This window comes from Toxorhynchites rutilus, chromosome 1 (assembly GCF_029784135.1).
Source record: "Toxorhynchites rutilus septentrionalis strain SRP chromosome 1, ASM2978413v1, whole genome shotgun sequence".
Classification (NCBI taxonomy): Eukaryota; Metazoa; Arthropoda; class Insecta; order Diptera; family Culicidae; genus Toxorhynchites; species Toxorhynchites rutilus.
The window spans coordinates 99,015,612-99,042,210 of NC_073744.1; the positions used below are offsets into that span (position 1 = coordinate 99,015,612).

Sequence of the window (26,599 nt, forward strand, 5' to 3'; positions counted from 1 at the left end):
ATTCAAGCAATTCAAGCATAAAGTACGTCTCGTCTTTCATTATGAGTACGAAAAGAAGTTTTTAACTTCTTTCGCCGGAAAGAAGTTTTTTAACAGAACCTCAAGCTACTCCTTCTGGGTGATTGCCTGCTGCTCAGATGTGGGGTGGAGCTTGCAGTATGGAAAAATCATCAAGTTGCTTGACAGTGCTGCTGCTGCTGTAAATCAACATCCTTGAAGACTTAATAAACGTAAGATTTAAAGAAAATTTGTTCCTATAAATTATCTTTCATCGCCATCCGAAATAAGTCATTTTTTTTAATGCATACGTTAACATTGAAATCGATTAAAAATTAATTGGAATTTTCGAGCATTCCATTCGATAATTCGAAGAAAATTGTAGAATTTGAATCGTGCTTGCCAGGCGTAAATGCTCTGATTGAGCGAGTGATTTTCGGGCGTAAACAAAATCTAAACCACCGAAAAATCACAACTGAGTGCCGATACTCAGAAAAAAAATAATACTGATCAGTTTAGAATCGCTAAACTATGGTTTATGTTCACATAACGTATATACATAACGTTTTGTTTTTTGTGTCCCGCGTTAGACCTCTGACCATCTGGTCACTTTAATTAAACTGACACTATAGTGAAGCAGGTGTTAAGGTTGCGCTCCAAAAATTTTTTTGTGAAATACCAAAGTATTCAATAAGTTATATTAAGTTATTAATATATTGGGCTCGCGTACCAGTCGCAAAACTGCTTTCAACTAGGATTGTATTGGCGCTAATCTTGATCATAATGAAGCAGTGCTACTCTTTTCAAGGTTGTTATTATATTCACGTGAAAGTATATTTGATGCCATTATGTATGACTCAATTTCTTTTGCATGGCCACCACGGGCACGTATGCAGAAGCTTTCACGTTCACGTTCGATATTCGTACGAAGTTCATCAGTCGTCGCTGGCTTGTTGGCATAGACCATAGCCCCATAGGAAATGAGCCTCATTCGCTGAAGATGATTTTTCGATGATCATTTTCAAGTTGTCCGGATCATTTTCAAGTTGTTGCTCAGTTGTTGCCCAACGCTTGAGAATGACTTGTGAGATTTTGAGGAAGACCCAAATCAGTATCTCTGTGACGTAGTTGTGGCGAATTTTACGAAAAGATATTGGCCTACATCCTTACAAGATCAATTTGACGCAAGAACTGAAGACGCTTGACCACCAGAAGCGTCGTATGTTCGTAAGTTAGGCTGAGCAACAACTTGAAAATGATCCGGATTTTCATCCAAAAATCATTTTCAGTGAACGAGGCTCATTTCTGGCGTGTTATTACACGAAAAGGCCCAATCAGTTGGCCGCTTCGGTCGTGCGATTTGACACCGTTAGACTATTTCCTGTGTGACTATGGTCTATGCCAACAAGCCAGCGACGACTGATGAACTTCGTACGAATATCGAACGTGAAATTGCAGCAGTATCGGCAGATTTATGCTTGAAAACCGTCGAAAATTGGGTCCAGCGGCAGATATTCTCGACACTTCTTTGTCTCACTGGCACAGGAACATTTTGTGCTGTGCCTGTGGATTAAAATTTTACCACTAGACGCTCAATTGTTGATTTTGATGACCAGAAATTGGACGTAGCGCTCTTAATCCTTTCGCTACGAGCGTCGTCTATAGATGACATCCGCGCGACGACCTATGTGTACGTCGATCAATCACATCACAACAGCAATCGATTCGCTGTACCAGCTGATGCAATTCATACAACGGCAACTTCGGCAACCAACAAAGTTAATTACGGCGAAGAAGCATCGACGAATCAAACCTCTATGAAGCAAAAGCTTCCACCGCTAGTAGTGGATTCAATCCCACTGGATAAGCTTAAGCGAACGATGCAAGCGATCAACGTTATAGCAGTGTATCAAAATGGGCATAAAAGTAATCACCTCATCTCGCGAGCACTATAATAAAGCGAAAACGTACCTGACTAAGACGAGTGTACACATCACGCACAATGTTGCAGCAGAAAACTGTAATCAGAGGACTACCATCCACATTGAGGAAATAGTAGCTGAGCTTCGGGAAAAATTTAACCCTTTCGCTACGAGCGTCGGCTATAATCGACATCCGCGCGACGACCTGTGTGTACGAGTGTCGTCTATAGACGACATCTGCGCGATGAGCTGTGTGTACGAGCGTCGCCTTTAGACGACAAGAAAGTGATACTGCACATCGATCACACCAGCGCTAAATGCATACCTTTCGGCGCAGTGCTCCGTTCAACGGTAGCACTCCGGCGGAGAACACTGCCGTATTGAAAGGGGCCATTGATTCCGAATTTCGGTAGTAAATTTTAATAATTTAATAATCTTTCAATAATCGACTCGTTGTTGGATCGTATATCTTTCCATTATAAAATGGCAAATCTTACTGAAAAGAAATGTGCGGGAAAAATATAGCGTCGTCTGTTCCTATCGGTTTACTTTTGTAGCGTTCCTATTGAAATACCCTTTATTTGACCGGACAAACAGTTTACGGCCACCTTTAGTAAACAAAATCCGATTGAGCTGAAATTTTACATGGGATATTTCATTCGCTGGAATCGACATTTTGCGCAAAGTCCGATCCGTAAATTCGAGATTGATGAGCGAATTGGGCAGAACCAACAACCGAGCAACGCAACGGACACAATCCCGACGGACAAGAACCGTGGACTTTCGGATCGCGTGTATGGTAATGAACGAGCTGAATACTTTTCACGTCTTGTATTTGCGAGTAATGAATATGAACTGAATATAAGGTTAGCAATGTGTATGAGAAAGGTATGCACTTTTCGCCCCGCCGTACCACAGATATGTGGAAAGATATCGTACATTCTACAGAGATGACCATTTTCATTGGCACCCTATTGCACGGTCACTTTTCATTGAAAGACTCTCTCCGACTTTTGTAAAGATCCTGGAACCAATTAATAAGAATTGGATATTGTTATCTGTAATTGGATAGTGTTATGTGTCTGCAATTGAACTAAGCTTAATGTTATCATCATTTCAGAAACTCTAAAATTTCTTCTTTAGACAGAATGGTATCCGATTTTATAGATCTGTACTGCGTGGAAATGCTCACTGGTTTAAGTAATGGAATTGTATTGGGACTATTATTTTGAAAATCATCATTAATTGGAAAGGATGTTAGTGGTTCCATAATGTCATTTCTTCTTCGCATGCAGCTTGTCGTTTCGATGTTATCATTCTGTTGTGACCATACACTCGAAATCTGTCTGGGGTACGTTAATGAAAAAGGTATTGTAGTTGTGAGAACTTGGGAGTTGGTTGATATGACCGTCGTTGATATGGTATTCATCCTTGAGGATCTGAAAGAATAAATAAAAGGGTTTATGTTCTGTATTACTATACCTATACCACTATACCAGGTGTACAAATGCGATATTGAACTCAATTAGGTCCCTTTTTGAAGTGAGGAACGCTCACGTAAAAAATATAAATTTAACACATTAAGGACCACTCACGAGTTTCCTCCTGTTTCGTGTCCCGTCTGTTACGGATGGATCACGAAATAACCCGTGTTTTCTACACTTGATGATAAATCCTTGGTCTGCCAAGAATCTAACAAGGCTTATTGTTCCGTTTGCTGGGAACTGTGGGGTGGACTGTTTTTTTGACGTAGAACTACGTCTTTCATTAAGGGTGTCAAATCAGAAAACAGGTCACGTTTTTATGAAATAAAGTTAGCGTTAATAACTATTTTTGCCGCGAATGGATTTTGGCGATTTACATACTAAACGAATCGGAAATTCCCTAAGATTTGTTTAATATGCCATACAACAGAATCCCCTGGTAAGTAAGTGGTTACAATTCATTAAAACTTTAAGTGTTTCTATTTTCCCATACATTTGTTCTGTCCATTTGAGTGCTTTCCCGAACAGAGATATCAATAACGAGCAACTTATCGACGACCAACGGAGGGGAAATCGTAGGATTTAAAGTCTCCGTGAACAAAGGAAAAGAAGAAGAATGAAGGGGAATACTTGCCTAGAGTATAAACAGTGGATCTCGCTGAGGCAAACTTTCATTCGGCATCGGACTGTTGAGCAATCCAGTTCACTTTGCTTTCGCTGCGCTTCGATCTAAGATTGGACCCCACCAGTGGTAATCCAACTTGGATATCGTCGTTTGGTTTTGACGTAGGACTACGTCTAACCGGAAGATATAGGGGGTGAAATGGAAATCTAGGCACTGAACAAGTAGGAAAAAATGCAAGATTTGGAACGCTTATAACTCGAGCATTTCTCAATAGATCGCAAAGGTTTTTGCATCAATTGATAGGAAATATATCTACGCATCTATCATAACGAATAACATTTCATTTTTTCTTGAATTGAATAATTGTGAAATATCAACCATTGTCAAAATGCACTATGTGCCCATTTTTGATTGGTCCATTTTGTGCTCCTCAAATCGTACCGACCAAAACGGGCAACCAGAGCAGCAGCGAAATATAATGACGCACGATTGGAAAGGAAAAAGAAAAAAATGAACGAAACATTGGTCGCAGTCTCACACATGCGTAATTCTCGAGCCAGCCAGTCAGCTTAAAATTCCCCGCTCCGCTGCCGTAACGATCATTCTCATTCAAACCGTACACCACATCGGTTCGCATCACAACACATCAACAAACCAACCCAAGCAGCCATGTCTGGACATGGTAAAGGAGGAAAAGTGAAGGGAAAGGCAAAATCCCGCTCGAACCGTGTTGATCTGGAGTTCCCCGCAAGGGTAGCTAGGCCGAGCGCGTTAGTACCAGTGCACCACTCCACCTAGCCGTCGTTAAATAGTTTCGGCCGCCGAAGTGATCGAGTTAGCTGGCAAAGCTGCTCGCGACGATAAGAAAACCCGCATTCGGAACAGAACACATTCGGTTCGGTGGACATCAAGACAACAGGCAGTTGCAGCGAGTAGCGAGTGCCAAACGCAATCGCAAAACGGCAGCTGGTAGCAGAAGAAAAAAGTTTGTTCTTTATACAATCTGCTTTGGTGGCAAATCCAGAACAAGGCGGCATCAAGGGCGTTCGAAATGTTTTTTTTCAAAACCACGAGTACTAAGTTTTCTAAATTGGAACCATTTCATAAAACAAGGCGCTTTTCAGGGCCATTAAACCTTCCAAAAAAGAGTTTAGGAAATACAGTTCAATGCTTTCTAAAACATTATGCAAAATAATAATAAAACACAAATTGATTTTTTCATCATTTGTTTGCCAGGATCTGATGAGTATGTGAATTTGGCAGTTGTTCTGAGCTTATTGATAGTTGGGGATTTTCCTGATTATTCAATTTTCACCCATTCTTAAATTGTTTTCCAGATTGAAAGTACAGTAATTTACAATTAGTTCGACATTTAGCTAATTGGACGGACATGTAATGCGACTTATTTAGTAAACATTTTTGTAAACATAGAGATCCAAATTATGACCCCACATTGAAAGTCGACACTGTACCACTGTCATCGCAAATGTTCAATTACAGGTTAAAATCGCCTCCAATGCGACACTGAGTGGCGCGTCGGCACGTCGCATTGAATGTAATTTATAGTACAACATGTCACAAAGCTGGATGGGAAGAAATTTTCCAACTGTGAAAGCTGTGGCGAGTGGCAACAAATCGCTAAACAGGAAGGTTTAGCCGAACAAGATGGGGATATCGAGTGATAACAAAGCAATAAACTCTTTAGATTGAAGATAATTTTGTGATCCTGAAAAGGACCCTTTTTAGCCTGCATGTGAATCCAACGAGCGAACAAATCGTAATGAATGTATTTTTTTGCCATCGCTCCCTTTTAACACTCATTGGTTCGTCTCGTTGGACTCGCCCCTCTGGCTGAGTCTGCCGATTTGTCTCTACGCTGTGAGTGTGTACCGCTGGAGTATAAAACACGCGGACCCCAAAAAAATAACTTATTTTCTTTCAAACCGTAAACCCGTGTGGTTGTACGGCATCGGCATCGTGGGCGTAACAAAGGAGGACAAGTTAAGGGAAAGGCAAAGTCTCACTCGAACCGTGCAGGTCTCCAGTTCCCTGTTGATCGCATTCACTGATTGCTCCGCAAGGGTAACTAGGCCGAACGGATTGGTGCCGGAGCACCAGTATACCTAACAGCGATTATAGAGTTTCGGCCGTCGGAGTGCTCGAGTTGGCTTGCAAAGCTGCTCACGACAATTAGAAAACCCGCATCAAGAACAGAGCAGGTTCGGTTCGGCGCTCATCAGGCAACAATTAGTTTCAGTGAGTGGCAAAGTGTTTCTCCGGCACGTCGCATTAAATGTAATTTACTGAACAACATGTCACAAGCTGGATGGGAAGAAATTTTCCAACTGTGAAAGCTGTGGCGAGTGGCAAACGCAATAGCTAAACAGGAAGGTTTAACCGAACAAGATGGGAATATCGAGTGATAACAAAAACACAACACCAAAGGTTCTTTTCAGAACCATCACCATATTCATAAAGAGTAAACAGTAAACTAATCCATTTTTCAGGTAGATAGGTAGGTATTCACATAGGAGAAGAAAATAAAACAATATATTTAAAATATATATTTAACAAAAGCTGTCCCCTTTGTATAGTCCTACGTCACTCCGGTTATGTCCCCGACATTACCCACCCGTCTTTTTCTGTTCGTTTTTTGCGTTATTCGTATCGTGTGTTTTTCTTTCCGCGTCATGAATTGGACGCTTCGCGTAGTGTGCGATGAGCAAGAAGAAGAGGAAGGCAGGCTCGAGCCCTGCAGAAAACGAACGCATTGCCAGGGGCAATAAAATTTCGAGGTAAGCGTCATCTAATGATGCACGCGGTGTTGGTGCAGTGAAAAGCGCTCGCACTGAACCGAGCCTTCGCAAATGTGACACCGCACCGAACAACAGCGAAGTAGGCGATTTCGGCGCGTCGGTCGAAAATGGAAACGCCCAGGCAGCAACCAAAATCAAGCTCCCCCGCTGGTGATGAAGGCAGTCGCTCTTGACAAACTCATCAGCGAATTCGCGTCGATGGGTGTTACAGCCGAGTACAAGCTGTGTGGCATAATTCAGTCTTTTTCCAAGCAGTTAACATTGTTTATTTTCCGTCTTCATAAGGGCTTCGTTGGTGCCTTTGAGAATGCATCAATGCATTAAACTGACGTTATGGCGAAGCAGACGTTAAGGTTGTGCACCAAAAAATCATTTGGGAATACCAAGCATCTTGAATGTCTCACTGGAATGTTATAAGTTATTTGGGTTCGTGTGCCAGTCGCAAAACTGCCATCAACTAGGATTGCATTTGCGCTAATATTGATCATAAAGAAGCACTGCTACTGTTTTCGAGGTTGTTATTAACAAAAAGAGTTTATTTCTCTTGTTTAGTCATCAAGAAAGTAAATGTTCTGAAATTTTGTAAGTGATAAGGTTTCGCTTACCAGTAGCAAAACTTCCTCCACTAAGGGTGACAGCTGCGCTTCTCTCGAGCATGAGAAAGTAATGCAACTGTTTTCGAGGCCAGTAATATTAACAGAAGCGTTTCTTTTGAGAATAGCGCAAAATGATGAGAAATGTTTATATCGCTAGTAGTTTCAAGCCACCAATGTATGGCTCTGTATGCATGCTATGGTGAACGCTTATTTGGCGCTTGGTTTACGCTTAGTTTGTACGAACGATATCTAGAGGTGCGATTCCTTTGAGGCAATACTAAATAACATGTAGCATGATATTTGATACTTGCAAGTGTTGTCATTGTTGTTGTTTACATGCGGTGCCAAAGATATATTGATGTAGTTATGAGATATGGAATAATGGTGCTGGTGCAACATGTATATAATCGACTGTAGCCGAGTCTATGTCAATTTCGAAAAAGGCCACCGGAATAGCCTTCGAGGTAAATTCTCAATGCATTGACATGAAATAAATTGCGACATGCGATTGTTTTGCGAGGGCATGAATGAATCATCAATCAATTATCGTCAACTGATTCTACAATGAAAAAATCATTTCAGATATTATTCTACTAAGCAGTTGTTTCTAAAATTTCACAGCATTATAGAATAATATCTGAAGGTATAAACAAGCGACTTATATAAAATAACAGCGTAGTTCTACGTCAACAATGCGGTCGTATCTTACGTACAACCTCCTATAATTTTTTATGTTGCTCCACTCATGGAGGCAACAGGTGCGTGGAAAGAACCCTCGTGTTCCTCACGCTTTATTCGACGGGTGGGAGCCCCCCTGTGGCTCCGCTCCGTGCTATGAAATGCCTAACCTTCTGGAATATGCTTCGGAAAGGCAAATGCAAAGTGCAAAATTAACTCTTTCGATATGGCAACGTGCTTTGTCGGAGTGTTATCGCTGTACGGAGCACTGCGCCGAAAAGATGTCGTCTATAGACGACGCTCTTAGAGAAGGGGCTCGCCTTCGTCTCATCCACACCGAAGTGTGGATGGAATGGAATGTCGTGGAATCTGAACAAATGAAGTGTACAAGTTTGCCCCAAAACGAGCGGTCATGGCGGTGGAATACTATTCACACTTTGTACATCGTTTAATCTTTACTAAATTTTCCATTATTCGCACGATGTTATGTTGTTGATGATATTTGTACACTTGCAATTTTGCTGCTGTTCTTATGACTACTTTTGCCCTTGCTGATGAGATCGCACTTATGCGATGGCGTTCTTTTGCTGCTTGTGTTGTTGCACTTGTTCTAGACTTGCACTTTTGCTCTCGATGATGGTTGAATGAAGACTGATCTTATCGCGTTCGGGTGACTTCTTTTACTCTCCATCGCTTCGTCTCGAATGAGAAGGGGTGGTACTTAAGATGGGATGTGTTTTCCCCTTCCGTACGTTTCTCGTTTTCTTATCGATGGCTCGCCTTCGTCTCATCCACACCGAAGTGTGGATGGAATGGAATGTCGTGGAATCTGAACAAATGAAGTGTACAAGTTTGCCCCAAAACGAGCGGTCCCAGCCGAATTCTTTGCGATCCTTAATGTGTCAAAACCTCTTGGATCACTCATAACATTGCAAATTGCCGAGAATAGGATCGATGTAAGCTCACACTACATTCTATTCAAATCGGAAGCGGATTTTATTTTCAAACTTATGATATCTTGAATTGTAACGTAGAACGGGGTATGACGGCCACCCTAAGCAGTACAGTCAAGCACAATGAACACAAAATTGAAGCATTTCATTGTGTCAGCAACGATATTTAGGATGTTTTCCACAATCACTTTGATAAGTTTTTTTTTTGTTTGTTTTTGTGAATTATTATTATTGTGAAATATTATTTTAAAAAAAATACTTAGAATATAAGTGCCCATTTTAAAATGGCAGAGGGTAGGGGACCTTCGGATATTCGGATAGTTCACCTACAACAGCAGTAGTTATTGAATTTCTTGAGGAATCATTTGCTCGTTTTGGAATTCCAATCAAAATTGTTTCCGATAATGGTACCCAGTTTACTTCGGATCAATTTCGCTGAATTATGCAGAAAAAACGGAATCAGACATATGCGCACTTCCCCATATCATCTGCAATCAAATGGGCAAGCCGAACGGTTCGTAGATACCTTCAAGAGATCACTGCTCAAGATCAAAGAGGGGAGAAACATCTCTGAATAACTCAATATTTTCCTTCAAGACTATAGAACCACTCCAAGTCGTTTTCTAAGCAGAACAACACCCTCCCAAATGATGATTGGACGAAATGCGCGAACAACTTTAAGCCATCTACAACCACATCAGCCGATTAGTCAAGAAATAAACAATCAACAAAACGATCAGTAAAATTGCAAGCATGGTGCCGTATCACGAGCATTGAAAGCTGGTGATTCTGTTTATGCGAAAATATATCGCAACAATACCAAGTGGTCCTGGGCTTCAGGAGTGATCATTGAAGTCATCGGTCAAGTTAATTATAACGTACTATTGGATAATTGGCATGGTAGACGAAAACTAATACGTTCTCATGCGAATCAAATCAAACGTCAGTTCATTTCGCTATCTGGATAGTGAGTGAAGTGCCCTGCCTGCAAGTGGATAGAGGCTTTCATCCTCGGAAAGCCAAGCATTGGTTTTTGTTTTGTCGCTGCTTCGCCGACATTGGAGATTTCGCCGAGTCATCGTGCCAACAGTGACAGTGCGGGTAAGCTTTCACCGACGACTGTATGTAGTGGTGTCGTAGGCACATTCCCACCACCAACGAGCTTTCAGCACGCTCCCGTTCATCTGCACTGGAGTGCGTTCATAGGTGAATAAGATTGAATATAGTGAGAGAAAATATTTATTAATTATAAGTTTTTTTTTTGTTTGTTTTTGTGAATTATTATTATTGTGAAATATTATTTTAAAAAAAATACTTAGAATATAAGTGCCCATTTTAAAATGGCAGAGGGTAGGGGACCTTCGGATATTCGGATAGTTCACCTACAACAGCAGTAGTTATTGAATTTCTTGAGGAATCATTTGCTCGTTTTGGAATTCCAATCAAAATTGTTTCCGATAATGGTACCCAGTTTACTTCGGATCAATTTCGCTGAGTTATGCAGAAAAAACGGAATCAGACATATGCGCACTTCCCCATATCATCTGCAATCAAATGGGCAAGCCGAACGGTTCGTAGATACCTTCAAGAGATCACTGCTCAAGATCAAAGAGGGGAGAAACATCTCTGAATAACTCAATATTTTCCTTCAAGACTATAGAACCACTCCAAGTCGTTTTCTAAGCAGAACAACACCCTCCCAAATGATGATTGGACGAAATGCGCGAACAACTTTAAGCCATCTACAACCACATCAGCCGATTAGTCAAGAAATAAACAATCAACAAAACGATCAGTAAAATTGCAAGCATGGTGCCGTATCACGAGCATTGAAAGCTGGTGATTCTGTTTATGCGAAAATATATCGCAACAATACCAAGTGGTCCTGGGCTTCAGGAGTGATCATTGAAGTCATCGGTCAAGTTAATTATAACGTACTATTGGATAATTGGCATGGTAGACGAAAACTAATACGTTCTCATGCGAATCAAATCAAACGTCAGTTCATTTCGCTATCTGGATAGTGAGTGAAGTGCCCTGCCTGCAAGTGGATAGAGGCTTTCATCCTCGGAAAGCCAAGCATTGGTTTTTGTTTTGTCGCTGCTTCGCCGACATTGGAGATTTCGCCGAGTCATCGTGCCAACAGTGACAGTGCGGGTAAGCTTTCACCGACGACTGTATGTAGTGGTGTCGTAGGCACATTCCCACCACCAACGAGCTTTCAGCACGCTCCCGTTCATCTGCACTGGAGTGCGTTCATAGGTGAATAAGATTGAATATAGTGAGAGAAAATATTTATTAATTATAAGTTTTTTTTTTTGTTTGTTTTTGTAAATTATTATTATTGTGAAATATTATTTTAAAAAAAATACTTAGAATATAAGTGCCCATTTTAAAATGGCAGAGGGTAGGGGACCTTCGGATATTCGGATAGTTCACCTACAACAGCAGTAGTTATTGAATTTCTTGAGGAATCATTTGCTCGTTTTGGAATTCCAATCAAAATTGTTTCCGATAATGGTACCCAGTTTACTTCGGATCAATTTCGCTGAATTATGCAGAAAAAACGGAATCAGACATATGCGCACTTCCCCATATCATCTGCAATCAAATGGGCAAGCCGAACGGTTCGTAGATACCTTCAAGAGATCACTGCTCAAGATCAAAGAGGGGAGAAACATCTCTGAATAACTCAATATTTTCCTTCAAGACTATAGAACCACTCCAAGTCGTTTTCTAAGCAGAACAACACCCTCCCAAATGATGATTGGACGAAATGCGCGAACAACTTTAAGCCATCTACAACCACATCAGCCGATTAGTCAAGAAATAAACAATCAACAAAACGATCAGTAAAATTGCAAGCATGGTGCCGTATCACGAGCATTGAAAGCTGGTGATTCTGTTTATGCGAAAATATATCGCAACAATACCAAGTGGTCCTGGGCTTCAGGAGTGATCATTGAAGTCATCGGTCAAGTTAATTATAACGTACTATTGGATAATTGGCATGGTAGACGAAAACTAATACGTTCTCATGCGAATCAAATCAAACGTCAGTTCATTTCGCTATCTGGATAGTGAGTGAAGTGCCCTGCCTGCAAGTGGATAGAGGCTTTCATCCTCGGAAAGCCAAGCATTGGTTTTTGTTTTGTCGCTGCTTCGCCGACATTGGAGATTTCGCCGAGTCATCGTGCCAACAGTGACAGTGCGGGTAAGCTTTCACCGACTATTGTATGTAGTGGTGTCGTAGGCACATTCCCACCACCAACGAGCTTTCAGCACGCTCCCGTTCATCTGCACTGGAGTGCGTTCATAGGTGAATAAGATTGAATATAGTGAGAGAAAATATTTATTAATTATAAGTTTTTTTTTTTGTTTGTTTTTGTGAATTATTATTATTGTGAAATATTATTTTAAAAAAAATACTTAGAATATAAGTGCCCATTTTAAAATGGCAGAGGGTAGGGGACCTTCGGATATTCGGATAGTTCACCTACAACAGCAGTAGTTATTGAATTTCTTGAGGAATCATTTGCTCGTTTTGGAATTCCAATCAAAATTGTTTCCGATAATGGTACCCAGTTTACTTCGGATCAATTTCGCTGAATTATGCAGAAAAAACGGAATCAGACATATGCGCACTTCCCCATATCATCTGCAATCAAATGGGCAAGCCGAACGGTTCGTAGATACCTTCAAGAGATCACTGCTCAAGATCAAAGAGGGGAGAAACATCTCTGAATAACTCAATATTTTCCTTCAAGACTATAGAACCACTCCAAGTCGTTTTCTAAGCAGAACAACACCCTCCCAAATGATGATTGGACGAAATGCGCGAACAACTTTAAGCCATCTACAACCACATCAGCCGATTAGTCAAGAAATAAACAATCAACAAAACGATCAGTAAAATTGCAAGCATGGTGCCGTATCAGGAGCATTGAAAGCTGGTGATTCTGTTTATGCGAAAATATATCGCAACAATACCAAGTGGTCCTGGGCTTCAGGAGTGATCATTGAAGTCATCGGTCAAGTTAATTATAACGTACTATTGGATAATTGGCATGGTAGACGAAAACTAATACGTTCTCATGCGAATCAAATCAAACGTCAGTTCATTTCGCTATCTGGATAGTGAGTGAAGTGCCCTGCCTGCAAGTGGATAGAGGCTTTCATCCTCGGAAAGCCAAGCATTGGTTTTTGTTTTGTCGCTGCTTCGCCGACATTGGAGATTTCGCCGAGTCATCGTGCCAACAGTGACAGTGCGGGTAAGCTTTCACCGACGACTGTATGTAGTGGTGTCGTAGGCACATTCCCACCACCAACGAGCTTTCAGCACGCTCCCGTTCATCTGCACTGGAGTGCGTTCATAGGTGAATAAGATTGAATATAGTGAGAGAAAATATTTATTAATTATAAGTTTTTTTTTTGTTTGTTTTTGTGAATTATTATTATTGTGAAATATTATTTTAAAAAAAATACTTAGAATATAAGTGCCCATTTTAAAATGGCAGAGGGTAGGGGACCTTCGGATATGGAGGTCTCTGACTCTAGTTCCCTCCTAAGTGATAAAAAAAAGTCACTCAAACGCGTACCAAATACGGAAGATACTTCTTCTGGGGACGAGTCAGCTAACCCTACCAAGCCTCCCTCCAAAAAACTAGCAAATCTCCCATCTGCCCTTAACGATCCCACTCTACCTTCAACCTCGTCTTCTCCCTCTGTTCTTCCCGCTCCTTCTCAACCTTCGTCTTCCTACTCTCAATCCCCGTCCTCGCCTTCCCCCCTGTTATTCCCACTCCCCGTGTAAAGGTCTATCCAGAAGATGCGCCCGGAACTGGTCCCTGGGTTGTTTTCTTCAGGCCTAAGCCAAATGGAAAGGCGTTGAGAGTCATGCAGATCGCGAAAGATCTGGCAAGGTATACCTCCGTTTCGGAAATTTCGAAGGTTAGACCAAACAAATTGCGAGTTGTCGTGAATGATCGAAAAGACGCAAACAAGATTGTTGTCGATCAGCATTTTACAATTGAGTATCGGGTCTACATTCCCTCTCACATAGTCGAAATTGAGGGTGTGATAACCGAAACGGGCTTGACGTGCGAATACATTACGAGTGAAGGTACCGGCCGTTTTAAAAAACTGCCCTCGACGACTGTTAAGATCTTGGGTTGCCGCCAGCTCGGAACAGTCTCCCATGAAGGAGAAGAAAATAAATTTACGCCGTCCAACTCGTTTCGAGTCACCTTCGCTGGTTCAGCTCTCCCTGACTACGTGATGGTAGATAAATTGAGGTTAGCCGTGCGACTTTTTATTCCAAAGCCAATGACTTGTCTAAAGTGCAAATCAGTTGGTCACACGGCTGCTTATTGTGCCAATAAAGAACGATGTGCCACTTGCGGAGAACAACATGAGGGGAAATCCTGCAGTGCGACTGAGCATAAGTGTCCATATGCGGGGGATCCCCACACGTGCTCTCAGCTTGTGAAACATACAAGGCTCGCTGGGAGAAACAGAAGCGCTCTTTGAGGGAACGCTCTAAACGCACTTTCGCAGAAATTTTGAAGGGCGCTTCTCCACTGGCTCAAGAACAACAACCAATCAATACACACAATGTCTTCGCTACGTTGCCAGTTGATGAAATGGAAGCGGATACAGCTAACGGGGGCACGCCGTTTATTTCTCAAGGGAATCCCCGGCGCAAAAATGTGACCACTCCCAAAGTTCAAGGACAAGTCCCTCCGGTGATACCCCCTGTTAGCTTGCCCAAAAAATCGAGTGCAGCGGATAAGCAAAATCAGGTCCCTCCTGGCCTCCGTGGTAATAGTTCACCTTCGAACGACCCAGCACTCGAGGGGACATCAAAAACCCCAACTGTCCCTGTTTTTCCGTCAAGTTCAACTTCCCAATCGGGATTTATAAAGTTGTCTGACCTTGTGGATCAAATCTTCACGTGTTTTAATGTTTCCGACTCCATCAGAACCATTGTCACCGCAATGCTTCCAGTACTAAAGACAATTTTGCAGCAATTGATGCAAACATGGCCTCTCCTTGCAATGATTATCTCTCTTGATGTCTAATTTAAATAGAGAGGTCGGAGATATCACTGTTTTACAGTGGAATTGTCGTTGTCTTATCCCTAAATTGGATACATTCACTCACTCCTTCCTGAGCTCACTCCTTCCTGAGCCACGATTGCTCACTCCTTCCTGAGCCACGATTGATCTCCTTCCTGAGCCACGTGCTCACTCCTTCCTGAGCCACGATTAATCTTGGGAGACTTCAACTCTCACGGAACTGCCTGGGGGGAACCGTACGACGATAATCGTTCATCGTTGATATATGACCTTTGTAACAGCTTCAATATGACCGTTTTGAACACTGGGGAAACAACACGTGTACCTAAACCTCCTGCTAAACCAAGTGCTCTTGACCTCTCGCTTTGCTCGAATTCACTATCGTTAGATTGCAAGTGGAATGTAATCCAGGATCCCAACGGTAGTGATCACTTGCCAATCAAAATTTCTATCACCAATGGGTTGAATTCTTCTGAATCAATAAACATGGCATACGACCTCACAAGACACATTGACTGGAAAAAATATGCGGACGCGATTGCTCTAGCCATCAATTCCAGAGATGGTTTGCCTCCATTGGAGGAGTATAACTTCATTTCTCGTTTGATCTATGACAGCGCGGTTCGCGCTCAAACGAAACCCATCCCAGGTTCCACTATTCGTCGAAGGCCTCCCAATCCATGGTGGGATGGCCAGTGTTCCAAGCTTTATGGAGATAAATCGAATGCATTTAAAGCTTTTCGGAAACGTGGAACCATTGAGAATTTTCAAACGTATTTGGGCCTTGAAAATCAATTTAAAAACTTGATCAAAGGGAAAAACGTGCTTATTGGCGAAATTTCGTGGGAGGTTTATCACGAGAAACGTCAATGAAAAAATTATGGAAAGTGGCTCGAAACATGAGAAATCGCTCTTCATCCAATGAAAGCGAGGAACATTCACATCGATGGATTTTTAATTTTGCACGAAAGGTTTGTCCCGATTCCGCTCCAGTGCAAAGAATTATTCGAGATATACCACAAGATAGGTGCGATCTTGATTCCGAGTTTTCGATGGTAGAATTCTCTCTTGCTCTCCTTTCATGTAACAATTCTGCTCCGGGATCGGATAGAATTAAGTTCAACTTGCTGAAAAATCTCCCTGATGTGGCGAAACATCGCTTGTTGAACTTATTCAATCGGTTTCTGGAGCATAATATTGTTCCAGATGATTGGAGACAAGTACGAGTTATAGCTATTCAAAAACCCGGAAAACCCGCGTCCGACTTCAATTCGTACCGCCCAATAGCAATGCTGTCTTGTATACGGAAATTGTTGGAGAAAATAATCTTGTTTCGCCTTGATCGATGGGTTGAAACGAATGGCCTACTCTCAGATATACAATATGGATTCCGCAGGGGCAAGGGGACGAATGATTGTCTTGCGTTGCTTTCTTCAGAAATTCAAATGGCTTACGCCGAAAAAAAACATATGGCTTCAGTATTCTTGGACATAAAGGAGGCCTTTGATTCTGTTTCAATAGAGGTTTTGTCAGACAAATTACAATCTCGGGGTCTGCCGCCTCTATTGAATAATATGTTATATAACTTGCTTTGTGAGAAACATTTGAACTTTTCTCACGGAGATTCGGCAGTAAGTCGGGTCTCTTACATGGGACTCCCCCAGGGCTCATGTTTAAGCCCCCTTTTGTACAACTTCTACGTAAGCGACATTGACAATTGCCTTACACAAAATTGCAGCCTAAGACAACTTGCAGATGATGGAGTGGTGTCTGTCGTTGGATCAAACGAATCCGACCTGCAAGAATCCTTACAAGATACTTTGAACAATTTTTCAACCTGGGCCATTGGGCTAGGGATCGAATTCTCCACGGAGCAAACAGAGATGGTGGTTTTTTCTAGGAAGCATAAACCAGCAAAACCAAAGCTTCAACTTTTGGGTAAACCGATCACTCATGCTATGTCATTCAAGTATCTTGGGGTCTGGTTCGACTCCAAATGTACTTGGGGGGCCCATATTAGGTATTTGAGTAAAAAATGTCAACAAAGAATAAACTTTCTCCGTACAATTACCGGCACCTGGTGGGGAGCCCATCCCGAAGATCTTATAATGTTGTATCGAACAACTATTCTCTCAGTGATGGAGTATGGCAGTTTCTGTTTTCAATCAGCTGCCAAAACACACCTCATTAAACTCGAGCGAATTCAGTATCTTTGTCTCCGTATCGCGTTGGGATGTATGGCCTCAACGCATACCATGAGTCTCGAGGTTTTGGCAGGCCTACTCCCACTAAAAGATCGCTTCAATTTATTATCTCTTCGGTTCCTCATCCGGTGTAAGGTTATGAGCCCATTGGTGATCGTAAATTTTGAGCAGCTGATCGAGCTAAATTTTCATTCTGGATTCATGAGCTCATATCATGAATTCGTCTCCATGCAGGTTAATCCTTCTTCGTATATTTCCAACCGTGTTTGTTTTCCTGACTACATCAATTCCTCTGTGCATTTTGATCTGTCCATGAAACAGGATATCCATGGAACATCAGACTATCTTCGATCGAGGATCGTTCCAACGATCTTCGATGCAAAGTATGGGGATATCAATTGTGATAATATGTACTTTACTGATGGGTCCTCTATGAATGAGTCCACAGGATTTGGAGTGTTCAACGAATTTTTTAGCACCTCACACAGTCTTCAGAATCCTTGCTCAGTGTATATTGCTGAATTGGCAGCGATACACTGGGCGCTGGACAGCGTCGCCTCACGACCTGTTGAACACTATTACATTGTAACGGATAGTCTTAGCTCTGTCGAAGCTATCCGTTCAGTGAGGCCGGAAAAGCACTCGCCGTACTTCCTTGAGAGAATACGAGAAATTTTGAGTGCTTTATCCAGACGCTGTTATGTCATTACCTTTGTCTGGGTCCCTTCACATTGCTCAATTCCGGGTAATGAGAGGGCTGACTCATTAGCAAAGGTAGGTGCAATTGAAGGCGATATTTATCAGCGTCAAATCGCCTTCAATGAATTTTATTCTTTAGTCCGCAAAAATACCATAGTTAACTGGCAACGCAAATGGAACGAAGATGAATTGGGCCGGTGCTACCGATACTCCGGACACATCTTCACTCAGCATACTCATAGATGAATTTGGACTGAAACGCAAACCACATCCTCTGGTGAATATCGTTCCAGATCCGACTGAAGCTGAAGGTGAAGCTGATCCTGAAAATTCTTCTGTAGATTACTCAATATAAGAACAACAGCTTCAATCCGATTCAGAAGATCTAGAATTGTCAGCAATAATCAATAGTAATAACCCATCACAAGAGGTGCATCCCGTAGCCCGTTTCGAAGAGGAACCCACTACAGTCATAGCTCGATATGAGGCAACGTCGATATAAAGCAACCTCGATATAACGTAACTTTTTAAGATGTAAAAACAAACAATACAGAAATAGTTTTTGAAGTATAAATTATTTCGAATGAGTGTTTCTAGTCAGTTTTCAAACAAATAAGTACCGTAAAATGGTGTAGCATTGGTAGTTTTCATTTTGGATCTCAATTATATTTTTTGATAAAAACGAGCTTGTGGAAAAGGAATGTACGGATTGTTTTGTATTACAGCCCACGACAATTTCCCTTATGAAGTACGTCTTTCCACTTGGTATTACTATGGCATTTTTTGACGTAGAACTACGTCTTACATTAAGGGTGCCAAATCAGAAAACAGGTCACGTTTGTATGAAATAAAGTTGACGTTAATAACTATTTTTGCTGCAATCCGATTTTAACGATTTGTATATCAATCGCATCGGAAATTTTCTAAGATTTGTTTGATATGCCATATATTACAATTCCATAGTCTGTATATGGTTTAATTTTATAAAAAAAATGGAAGCATTCCAATTTCCCCATACATTTGTTCTGTCCATTTGTTTGCATTTCCCGAACAGAGCTGTCATTAACGAGCAACTTATGCAGCCGCTAGAAAAGAAACAACGAAGGGGGATAGCGGAAAGAGAATATTTGCGAAGTAAGTAAGCTGTCGCTAGCGTATAAATATTGCATCTCCTCTGAGGAAAATTCTCAGAATCTTTCTGTGCCCGAAACAACAAAGGTCACTTATTCTGCTCGTTTTGTGTTTCATGTTTCCCCTCGAGCTGTGAACGCTAGCGAATATTATACTTGAATTTTATCGCTGCAACTGTGTGCATCTGTTAGACGCGTGTTTCATGCTTGTTGTATGGTGATGCACGGAAGATGCCTCTCGTTAAATACTCAGTGCAATGCGTGCATTGATATAAAGAAACAAATTGCGGCATATGACCAAATAGTGTATTGTTCTCGCAAACTTTCTCGCAATCGTTGCTTCTCGAAATGATTCTACAAAACCATGCAAGTCATTGAACCTTTCCAGGGTCCTCGGAGTTTTTTTTACTAAAGAGTTATTTATGAACTTTCGATGTATTCGCAAATAATATCCGAAATGATAAACCAACAAATTAAAAAAAAAAAGATTGCGTAGTTCTCTGTCCTAAGCGGTCGTGTCTCGAATACAACCCCTCGTTTTTTTAACTTTTAGCATAACTTTGAACATGTTTCAAGAACAAAATTCAGAGGAATTTCCATTTGGAGATAAAGTAAGTCAAACATAGAAATTATAATATAAACATTGATACTAGAGATGAAACGGATATCCGGCCTATCCGGCCAGTATTTGCTATCCGACTGGATACCGGATATTGGAAAAAATGTACAATTTCTCATTAACACAACTTAAATAACGGATGGCGCCAGTGGTTCTGTGGGTAAGACCAACAGCCTCACAATCCGATCGGCCTGGGTTCCCAGTTGGAGTCGTTGGGATTTTCTGAGGTAAAAAATCTCTGATCACGTCTTCCTTCGACAGGAAAGTAAAAGAAATTGGCCCGGCTCATTAGTTGTTGAGTCTGATTGGTAGGAATAGATGTAGTCGCCTTCCTGATGTCGATGATTGGCAATGAAGTGGCGGAAGTAGGCCGACAAAAAATAAGCGAAGATAAAAAAACATAATTCATAACAAAAAAAATTAATAAGATAGCTAGCATAGCATAGCAAAATCATTTATCCATAATTAAAAATAAGAGAACAGTCTTCGCTGTACTACTACTGCAAGGAGATGGAAGATAAACTCTAGCAATCCTTGCCCTCGATTGACTGCTTAGAATTTGATGTCCACATTTCGTCGATTTCGTTAGCAACGGGATTTGTTTTCCTGAACGCGACTCTAACTATTATTTTCATTTGCCCCTTCGTTGAAACAGTCCTAAAAGGTGTGTCGTGAGTTTCGTGTATAAGATTTGATTCAGTTTCATCTCTTTTCTTTCATTTACAGGTCTTGAAGACATTCCTCATCGATCAATTGTAAGAGCCGGACGTCTATTGTTCGTGCTCTGTTAGCAATAAATCGAAGCTGTTTTTTTTCCTTTTTCTAAAGTGGTTTTTAGTTGGTTTTTTTTTCTGCTTTCGTCGCAAGTGAAGTGCACCAAAATCAACAGGAAGCGCCTCTCTGGCAAGCCCGGATCGGTGGCCTGTTCATTCGTTCCACTGAACGCCGTCAACAAAACAGAGAAGTACAACAATAGATTTTGCCGTCGCGCTATAGTGTTTACCTTGTAGCGCGCGGCTTTGTATCGCTCTCTGAATAGGGGTGTTTAAGGTTGTTCGGACACTTAAAATTAATATTTTTTTTTTTGAAGAATTTTTTTTTTTTTTGGAAAGTAATTTTAGTTTTGAAATATTTTTTTTAGTTTACGTTAATTTTAAGTCTAAGTTAGTTTTAAGTTGAGTTTTTGCCCGCGCGTGTGTGTGTGTGTGCGTGTGTGTGAGAAAGTTTTTTTTTGTTTTTCATAGACGGTTGCGCACCGTTTGCGCAACCGTTATGGCGTCTGCTGATGCTATTGTTGCGCGGACGCGCTATTACCAACAGTCCTCAAAGGCACCATGGGTTGTTTTCTTTCGGCCCAAGGAGAAATCGTTGAGAACTCTTGACATTTCAAGAGATTTGCTGCGTAAGTATCCGGATGTCTTGATACGTAAAGAGAGACCGGACAAACTGCGTGTAGAAACACCGACTTTTGATGTGGCGAACAAGATTGTTGACCACGAGATCCCACATTTACATCCCTTCTCGAGATGTGGAGATAGAAGGCGTAGTCTCCGATGCGAGTCTGAGTGTTGAAGAATTGAAAAAAGCATCGGGTTGTTTTAAAAACTCCCTAATTGGTGAGCTTGTGAAGATTCTGGATGTTAGGCAACTACATGCAGCATCTTTGGAAGACAACCAAAAAGTCTATAAGTCTTCACACTCGTTTCGGGTGACTTTCGCTGGTTGTGTTCTCCCGAACTATGTGAAAGTAGATAGTGTTTTTTTGACGTAGGACTACGTCTAACCGGAAGATATAGGGGGAGAAATGGAAATCTAGGCACTGAACAAGTAGGAAAAAATGCAAGATTTGGAACGCTTATAACTCGAGCATTTCTCAATAGATCGCAAAGGTTTTTGCATCAATTGATAGGAAATATATCCACGCATCTATCATAACGAATAACATTTCATTTTTCTTGAGATAAATAATTGAATAATTGTGAAATATCAAGCATTGTCAAAATGCACTATGTGCCCATTTTTGATTGGTCCATTTTGTGCTCCTCAAATCGTACCGACCAAAACGGGCAACCAGAGCAGCAGCGAAATAGAATGAAGCACGATTGGAAAGGAAAAAGAAAAAAAGACGGGTGGGTAATGTCGGGGACATAACCGGAGTGACGTAGGACTATACAAAGGGGACAGCTTTTGTTAAAGATATATTTTAAATATGTTGTTTTATTTTCTTCTCCTGCGTGAACCTGAAAATCTACCTGAAAAACGGATCAGTTTACTGTTTACTCTTTATGAATATGTTGATGGTTCTGAAAAGAACCTTTGGTGTTGTATTTTGTTATCACTCGATATTCCTATCTTGTTCGGTTAAACCTTCCTGTTTTGCTATTGCGTTTGCCACTCGCCACAGCTTTCACAGTTGGAAAATTTCTTTGCTTTGCTTTTCAGCTTTGTGACATGTTGTACAGTAAATTACATTCAATGCGACGTGCCGAAGCGCCACTCAGTGTCGCATTGGGGGCGATTTTAACCTGTAATTGAACATTTGCGATGACAGTGGAACAGTGTCGACTTTCAATGTGGGGTCATAATTTGGACCCCGAACTCTATGTTTACAAACATGTCCAACTAAATATGTCGCATTACAGGTCCGTCCAATTAGCTAAATGTCGAGATAATTGTAAATTAATGTACTTTCAATCTAGAAGCAATTAAAGAATTGGTGAAAATCAATAAGCTCAGAACAACTGCCAAATTCACATACTCATCATATCCTGGCAAATAAATTATGAAAAAATCAATTTGTGTTTTATTATCATTTTGGACAATGTTTTAGAAAGCATTGAATTGTATTTCCTAAACTCTTTTTTGGAAGGTTTAATGGCCCTGAAAAGCGCCTTGTTTTATGGAATGATTCCGATTTAGAAAACTTAGTACTCGTGGTTTTGAAAAAAGCCATTTCGAACGCCCTCGATGCCGCCTTGTTCTGGATTTGCCACCAAAGCAGTTTGTATAAAGAACAAACTTTTTTCTTCTGCTATCTGATGCCGTTTTGCGATTGCGTTTGCCACTCGCCACTTGCTGCAACTGCCTGTTGTTGTCTTGATGTGTTCTGTTCTGAATGCGGTTTTTCTTATCGTCGCGAGCAGCTTTACCAACCAACTCGATCACTTCGGCGGCCGAAACTATATAACGAAGGCTAGGTGGACTGGTGCAGTGGTACTAACGCGCTCGGCCTAGCTACCCTTGCTGAGCAATTGGCGGATACACCTACGGGGAACTGCACACCTGCACGGTTCGAGTGGGACTTTTCCTTGCCCTCAACTTGTCCTCCTTTGTTACGTCCACGATGCCGATGCCTTACAACCACACGGGTTTACGGTTTGAAAGAAAATATGATATTTTTTTGGGGTCCGCGTGTTTTATACTCTAGCGATACACACTCACAGGATAGAGATAAATCGGCAGACTCAGCCAGAGGGGCGAGTCCAACGAGACGAACGAATGAGCGTTAAAAGGGAGCGATGGCAAAAAAATACATTCATTACGATTTGTTCGCTCGTTGGATTCACATGCAGGCTAAAAAGGGTCCTTTTCAGGATCACAAAATTATATTCAATCTAAAGAGTTTATTGTTTTGTTATCACTCGATATCCCCATCTTGTTCGGCTGAACCTTCCTGTTTAGCGATTTGTTGCCACTCGCCACAGCTTTCACAGTTGGAAAATTTCTTCCCATCCAGCTTTGTGACAGTAAATTACATTCAATGCGACGTGCCGAAGCGCCGCTCAGTGTCGCATTGGAGCCGATTTTAACCTGTAATTGAGCATTTGCGATGACAGTGGAACAGTGTCGACTTTCAATGTGAGGTCATAATTTGGATCTCTATGTTTACAAAAATGTCCATCTAAACAAGTCGCATTACATGTCCGTCCGATTAGCTAAATGTCGAACTAATTGTAAATTACTGTACTTTCAATCTGGAAACAATTTAAGAATTGGTGAAAATTGAATAATCAGGAAAGTCCCCAAATATCAATAAGCTCAGAACAACTGCCAAATTCACATACTCATCAGATCCTGGCAAACAAATTATGAAAAAATCAATTTGTGTTTTATTATTATTTTGGATAATGTTTTAGAAAACATTGAACTGTATTTCCTAAACTCTTTTTTGGAAAGTTTAATGGCCCTGAAAAGCGCCTTGTTTTATGGAATGGTTCCAATTTAGAAAACTTAGTACTCGTGGTTTTGAAAAAAACCATTTCGATAAGTTTGTATAAAGAACAAACTTTTTTCTTCTGCTACTTGATGCCGTTTTGCGATTGCGTTTGCCACTCGCCACTCGCTGCAACTGCCTGTTGTCTTGATGTCCACCGAACCGAATGTGTTCTGTTCCGAATGCGGGTTTTCTTATCGTCACGAGCAGCTTTGCTAACTCGATCACTTCGGCGGCCGAAACTATATAACGCCGGCTAGGTGGACTGGTGCACTGGTACTAACGCGCTCGGCCTAGCTACCCTTGCGGGGAACTCCAGATCAACACGGTTCGAGCGGGATTTTGCCTTTCCCTTCACTTTTCCTCCTTTACCATGTCCAGACATGGCTGCTTGGGTTGGTTTGTTGATGTGTTGTGATGCGAACCGATGTGGTGTACGGTTTGAATGAGAATGATCGTTACGGCAGCGGAGCGGGGATTTTTAAGCTGACTGGCTGGCTCGAGAATTACGCATGTGTGAGACTGCGACCAATGTTTCGTTCATTTTTTTCTTTTTTCCTTTCCAATCGTGCTTCATTCTATTTCGCTGCTGCCGCTGGTTGCCCGTTTTGGTCGGTACGATTTGGGGAGCACAAAATGGACAAATCAAAAATGGGCACATAGTGCATTTTGACAATGCTTGATATTTCACAATTATTCAATTATTTATCTCAAGAAAAATGAAATGTTATTCGTTATGATTGATGCGTAGATATATTTTCTATCAATTGATGCAAAAACCTTCGCGATCTATTGAGAAATGCTCGAGTTATAAGCGTTCCAAATCTTGCATTTTTTCCTACTTGTTCAGTGCCTAGATTTCCATTTCATCCCCTATATCTTCCGGTTAGACGTAGTCCTACGTCAAAATGAACGAAACATTGGTCGCAGTCTCACACATGCGTAATTCTCGAGCCAGCCAGTCAGCTTAAAAATCCCCGCTCCGCTGCCGTAACGATCATTCTCATTCAAACCGTACACCACATCGGTTCGCATCACAACACATCAACAAACCAACCCAAGCAGCCATGTCTGGACATGGTAAAGGAGGAAAAGTGAAGGGAAAGGCCAAATCCCGCTCGAACCGTGTTTATCTGGAGTTCCCCGCAAGGGTAGCTAGGCCGAGCGCGTTAGTAGCAGTGCACCAGTCCACCAGTGCACCAGTCCACGGCCCCCGAAGTGATCGAGTTAGCAGGCAAAGCTGCTCGCGACGATAAGAAAACCCGCATTCAGAACAGAACACATTCGGTTCGGTGGACATCAAGACAACAGGCAGTTTCAACGTGTGGCGAGTGGCAAACGCAATCGCAAAACGGCATCAGGTAGCAGAAGAAAAAAAGTTTGTTCTTTATACAATCTGCTTTGGTGGCAAATCCAGAACAAGGCAGCATCGAGGGCGTTCGAAATGGTTTTTTTTTCAAAACCACGAGTACTAAGTTTTCTAAATGGGAACCATTCCATAAAACAAGGCGCTTTTCAGGGCCATTAAACCTTCCAAAAAAGAGTTTAGGAAATACAGTTCAATGCTTTCTAAAACATTATCCAAAATAATAATAAAACACAAATTGATTTTTTCATAATTTGTTTGCCAGGATATGATGAGTATGTGAATTTGGCAGTTGTTCTGAGCTTATTGATTTTCACCAATTCTTAAATTGCTTCTAGATTGAAAGTACAGTAATATACACTTATCTCGACATTTAGCTAATTGGACGGACCTGTAATGCGACATATTTAGTTGGACATTTTTGTAAACATAGAGTTCGGGGTCCAAATTATGACCCCACATTGAAAGTCGACACTGTACCACTGTCATCGCAAATGTTCAATTACAGGTTAAAATTACCTCCAATCCGATACTGAGTGGTGGTAATGCGACGTGCCATTGAATGTAATTACTGTAAAATATGTCACAAGCTGGATGGGAAGAAATTTTCCAACTGTGAGGCAAGGCGCAAATTGAGACGCATATAGCGCGAGTAACTTGGCGCGATATAGCGCCTGTTTTTGTGGCTAATGAAAACAGATAGAACGGCGCAAATTGGCCAAATGACGCGAGATGGTGGAGCGCTCGTAAGACACGACTCGCGCGACGCTGTGGCTGAACCACAGTTTCTCGTGCTGGTCATGCCGGTTGTGGTAGTTGTGTTGGTGAACAATCATATAGCGCCGTGGGTTTGACACTGTATGGCTGTACTGGTCGGGTGATTGTGTTAGTAAATAAATATATCGCGCAACTCTTTGTTAATCAGTCATTGTATGCGAGTGGCATGTTATTTACACCAAACTGCGACTCAATATGCGCTCCACCACGCTACGTTCGTGGCACGTATGAGTCGTGTTGGTAGACTCGCGTTCGCTTACGAGCGCTATACGCTTCTCAATTTGCGCCAAGCCTGAAAGCTGTGGCGAGTGGCAAATGCAATCGCTAAACAGAACGGCTTAGCCGAACAAGATGGGGATATCGAGTGATAACAAAACAATAAACTCTTTAGATTGAAGATAATTTTGTGATCCTGAAAAGGACCCTTTTTAGCCTGCATGTGA

The 26,599-nt window shown here is 41.5% G+C and overlaps 1 protein-coding gene across 3 annotated transcripts in view; it reads right to left on the reverse strand.

The window, feature by feature from the left end:
- Positions 1-2,735: 2,735 nt before the first annotated feature.
- Positions 2,736-26,599, reverse strand: part of LOC129763375 (SCY1-like protein 2) — a 186,251-nt gene continuing 162,387 nt past the window's right edge. For all 3 annotated transcript variants that reach the window (XM_055762378.1, XM_055762377.1, XM_055762379.1), the window contains one exon: positions 2,736-3,358. In XM_055762378.1, coding sequence (XP_055618353.1) covers positions 3,031-3,358 — 328 coding nt within the window. In that variant the 3' untranslated portion in view covers positions 2,736-3,030. The remainder of the gene's footprint in view (positions 3,359-26,599) is intronic.